Source organism: Lottia gigantea (assembly GCF_000327385.1).
Source record: "Lottia gigantea unplaced genomic scaffold LOTGIsca_696, whole genome shotgun sequence".
Taxonomy (NCBI): domain Eukaryota; kingdom Metazoa; phylum Mollusca; class Gastropoda; family Lottiidae; genus Lottia; species Lottia gigantea.
The window spans coordinates 1784-6607 of record NW_008710361.1 but is presented as its reverse complement, the minus strand read 5'-3'; the positions used below and the strand labels follow the sequence as shown (position 1 = coordinate 6607).

Here is a 4824-nt window from a genome sequence, read left to right as displayed (position 1 = left end):
TACATTAAATCAATTTTTCATTTTGATCAATATGTGCAACCTTGAATATTTATAGAATCATAATTGATTTTTTTTTAGAAATTTCGTATATAAATCCCAATCCAGATAAGAGTCCGCAATATCATATTCTTGATCCTTTTGGGGACACTTTATTATTTTTATGTTCAATTGTTGAAACACAGCTAGACGGAAACTGTTTTTTGAACGGAGCTACAGTCATACCACCATTATCCACCTACATCTTTTTAATTCAAAGTTATTTCTACAGGAAATGATCTCTGGTTGGTCATTTAAAAGTTCAAGGGTCACAAAGAAAAGTTCAAATGTTGAAATGTAGATTGTTGTCTCTAATTGTTAATTTCGCCGATCGAGATCCTGATGAAAATTGTCATATCAATAATCAACAGAGTTGCTGATGTATTTCCAATCAACACTATTTACAAAATAACTTAAATATTCTTCTTCCTTGGTTTTTAAATTGAGTTCACATTGATGTTCAGCAATTTGGTAATTACAAGATCGACACCATGACGTCTGAAAGCAGACTAAAGAACAATGAGCTATTGTTGGTGACTGCATTGTCTGTCCGGTGTTGTTTAGAAGTCTACCGGATTTGACTGCAAATCTTTCATTGGAAACTGAAAAAAAAACCTGATCCATTATTGAAAATGTTGCAGCGAGAGTGCTCGTCAATAAATAGAATACAACTAAAGAATTGTTTAAAGCGACCACTCGGCTCTCCTCGTTGATTTTAGAGGGTACTAAACGCGGTGGAAAAAATTTCTAAATGCGGAAAATGAATCTCACGCGATTTTGGCAGTGAAAGTACAATACATTTTTCATTTTTTCTGGTAAATCGAAAAATATTAAGTATGAGTTATTGCCCTTGTTCTTTTTCAGTGTCGCCCTAAAGAGTTCAAAAGAAGTGTATGACTGAAGGTTGAATATTTCATACTGATGATTGTTACTGTACTGCTAAATATTTTTATTCAAAATCAAAGCTGCCAGTAGGCGTATATTACCTTGCCTGGCAAGCTATCTTTAAAGTTTTGGGTCAGGGTCGAGAGTGCAACCTGATACACTCAAAGAGAAAGAAACAAAAGAGCAGTCCCCCCTAAAGGTCATACGCCTACTCAACAAAAAGAAAATATTTGTCCCTTATAAGTTTTAACTGAATCTTGAACATTTGGCTGAGCACGCAGATTTAAATGACCGACGGAAGATCGGTTTCATTAAAATTCATTTCATTTGACATGACATAAATGGTATGAATGATCTTCCCCAATATAATTAGATATTGCGAATCCAATTAAAATAAATAACTTTAAATCCCCCACACCTTTGGAGGTGCGGAAAAGTCCGCGGAACAATCATCATAAAACAAGGCCTAGTTTTTCTGGTCTCTACACCAGTTGACAATTTTCAACACAGCTATCAGAGCCTGGAAAAGAGGCAGATGTTTCGGTCTAATCAAGTAGATACTATTATAGATGCAGTAAGCTAGTTTGATAAGATATTTTGGATGGCATGTTCATCAGTGTTGTATTCATCTTGATAGGGATAGAGTAAAGAACAAGTGTCATTCAAAATGTCCGAGAAGGGATGGATGATAGATACTCAACATTAAACATACCATTAAGTTGACGTCCACAAACCCCACGAAGAGTTTGAGCACAGTGGTTCAACCTTATTTTATATTGAGAATGCATATAACTCATGAAAGGGCATCTAGTATCATCTGTGGGTGGTTCTCCAGCAGCCCAAAAGTTCAAGGGCACTTCTGTTCCATCTTTCAACACCCATACACCAGGAGATTTGTTAGTAACATTTACATATATCATGTTCGTATTCTGGCTACAATTATACAAGAACAGAATAAAGGGACGATTGAGACGGCGTTGCCAGTATATTATCAATTTAGGTCAAGTATAGAAAAAAAAGACTGTGTACTAACATGGACAAGTTAACGGTAAAATATATGAATATAAGTAAAGTATATCAATATGCATTGGTCGAAAACCTGTGTCTGGCTACGTGCCGGATATGGATAATATACTCTACCGTTGCCAAAGGAACATAGGGCCCGAGCATGACGAGTCTTTTCCTTTGACAAATCTCAAATCACACTTAGGACCGAGAAATATCAGCATCGAGCGATGTTAATAGCGACATTCAAAACTCGACGGTGCACTGAATAAATGTTATTTGACTTACAGAAAAACATTATTATCGACGAGAACTTCAAGATTTTCGATTGTATAAATGTCTGGAAAATAAGTGAATTCTCCACCATTTATAGCACATTTGCTATCAATATTATTATAAAGTTCTTTAGTTGTAGTCCAATAACACCATGAACCATAAACTACACTTGGACAGACAAAACCACCATTCACATCTGTAATGTGATATGATGACATGATAATGATATGAGGTATAGAAATGGCTTGAAAAGTTATTCGAAGGCTTTGTAGAAATATTATATCCCTTACAGAAAGTCGACTTATTAAGTCGAGGAAGACAGATAAAAAAAATGTCTGTGAACTACGTTCGTGTGTGTTGGTTCCATATAACAGAGTGGTGTATAAATATTCCTTTCCAATGTGTGAAGAATGCAGCAATGTGATTAAATTGTATGTTAGCTAATCAGAGCCAAGACATAAAGACTGATATAAGAATAGTGGCTATTGCAGTCAAGGTATAAGACGAAGCAGGCCAGTAGTCAGACTTGATTGTTCCCTGTAGCTAACGGACATGTGTCGAAGTTCATAATAGCTTGACATTGCTAATGCGGATCAATATGAAATGAATATGAATCCCTACAAACTTTGTAGTTCTAATACACGTCCTGAAAATGTTCATAGTAAAAGTATTGTTCTGGGAAATCGTTTATCGGTCAGAATAAACGTCCCTGAACTATTCTTACGTACAAGCAATCTTTTGTGGTCAGAGTTAACGTCCCCGAAATTTTCTTACATACAAGCAAATATTTTGCGGTAAGAAAAAACGTCCCTGAACTTTTCTTAGATACAAGCAAATATTTTGCGGTCAGAATAAACGTCCCTGAGCATTTCTTACGTACAAGCAAATCCTTTGTGGTCAGAATAAACGTCCCTGAACTTTTCTTACGTACGAGCAAATCTTTTGCGGTCAGAATAAACGTCCCCGAACTTTTCTTACGTACGAGCAAATCTTTTGCGGTCAGAATAAACGTCTCTGAACTATTCTTACGTACAAGCAAATCTTTTGTGGTCAGAATAAACGTCCCTGAACTTTTCTTACGTACGAGAAAAATCTTTTGTGGTCAGAATAAACGTCCCCGAACTTTTCTTACGTACGAGCAAATCTTTTGTGGTAAGAAAAAACGTCCCTGAGCATTTCTTACGTACAAGCAAATCCTTTGTGGTCAGAATCAACGTTCCTGAACTTTTCTTACGTACGAGCAAATCTGTTGCGGTCAGAATAAACGTCCCCGAACTTTTCTTACGTACAAGCCAATCTTTTGCGGTCAGAATAAAATTATCTGAACTTTTCTTATGTACAAGTAAATCTTTTGCGGTCAGAATAAAAGTATCTGATTTTTTCCTACTTACAAGTAAATCTTTTGCGGTCAGAATAAAAGTATCTGATTTTTTCCTACTTACAAGTAAATCTTTTGCGGTCAGAATAAAAATATCTGAACTTTTCTTATGTACAAGTAAATCTTTTGCGGTCAGAATAAAAGTATCTGAACTTTGCTTATGTACAGGCAAATCTTTTTCCGGTCAGAATATTCACATATTAGTTCCTGTAACTCGGCTACTAATAATAAAAAGGCTAATATTGTCCAGAAAGCGAATCAAATATTATTATACTTACAGTAAAGTAAAGATATAAACATCAAAAATTCACCTCGTATTAAATTTCCTTTCAACATCTTTGATAAAATAAAGAACTTAATAATAAAGAACTTCCTTGAATCACCACTCTACGTTGAGTGATGTTCTTTTAAAATCAAGAACGCGTTTAGACACTTTTTTAGCCGCAAAATAGTCCATACATAAAGGTATCTATTAAAAACTCCAAATAGAAAGGAAACCAGCCGTTAAACCACTCCGGATTAATGATTTGTGCTTACTAACATGTCATTCAGTTAAAATCTGGCGATCAAAGATCGATCTCAACTCAACCATTCGGATCTAATTTTATTAAAATTAGATAACAATTTCGTTTCTTTTTTTATTTCTCTATTTTTCGTCTCTTTTGTAATCTGGAAGTCTTGTACCGCAGTTCTGTGGTTCTGTTTTTTTTTTTAACCATTCAAATTGGTCATGTTTTTCCCTTTTTAGATAACAATGACGTTTATGGAATAGCGAAACTCAAAGTAGAGTATAATAGAAAATCCTCGCAGGAAAGGTTTTCTAAATATTTAAAGTGTACCTGGGATACTACCAGCGTCGATTTGAACCTTTGTATTACTATTAGTGACGCCATTAAACGCTTGGTTTTAGCAGAGAGTAAAGATAGACTATCTATACCCTCTGGTTTTAGTGGATTTGTAAGGGTGTTCAGTCAACTCGTCTACATGTCAACTCGTCAACAGTAAAAGCCGTATGAACTACAGACGTCTGATTGAAAATTGGAATGGTGCAAATCGATGTTAAGCCCAGATTCGGATTGTCAATTCAATTAAATCGGATTATCACCTCTATAGCCGCCACATGTAGGCTAAACGGACGGATAAGTATGATGATAGCATACATACGAATCATAATGTAAGCTTATCAAAAGAAAGGAGGCTTATATTTTAATCCTACAGCTGTATCTGTCTCGGAAATGAATGGT

General features: G+C 35.2%; 1 protein-coding gene across 1 annotated transcript; it reads right to left on the bottom strand.

The window, feature by feature from the left end:
- Positions 1–393: 393 nt before the first annotated feature.
- On the bottom strand, positions 394–3916 carry LOTGIDRAFT_176062 (hypothetical protein; the record flags this gene model as incomplete). The annotated part of the gene is made up of 4 exons (XM_009065340.1): positions 394–638; positions 1634–1854; positions 2215–2398; positions 3859–3916. 4 exons carry the CDS (start codon positions 3914–3916, stop codon positions 394–396), a joined length of 708 nt encoding a protein of 235 aa, XP_009063588.1.
- Positions 3917–4824: the final 908 nt, after the last annotated feature.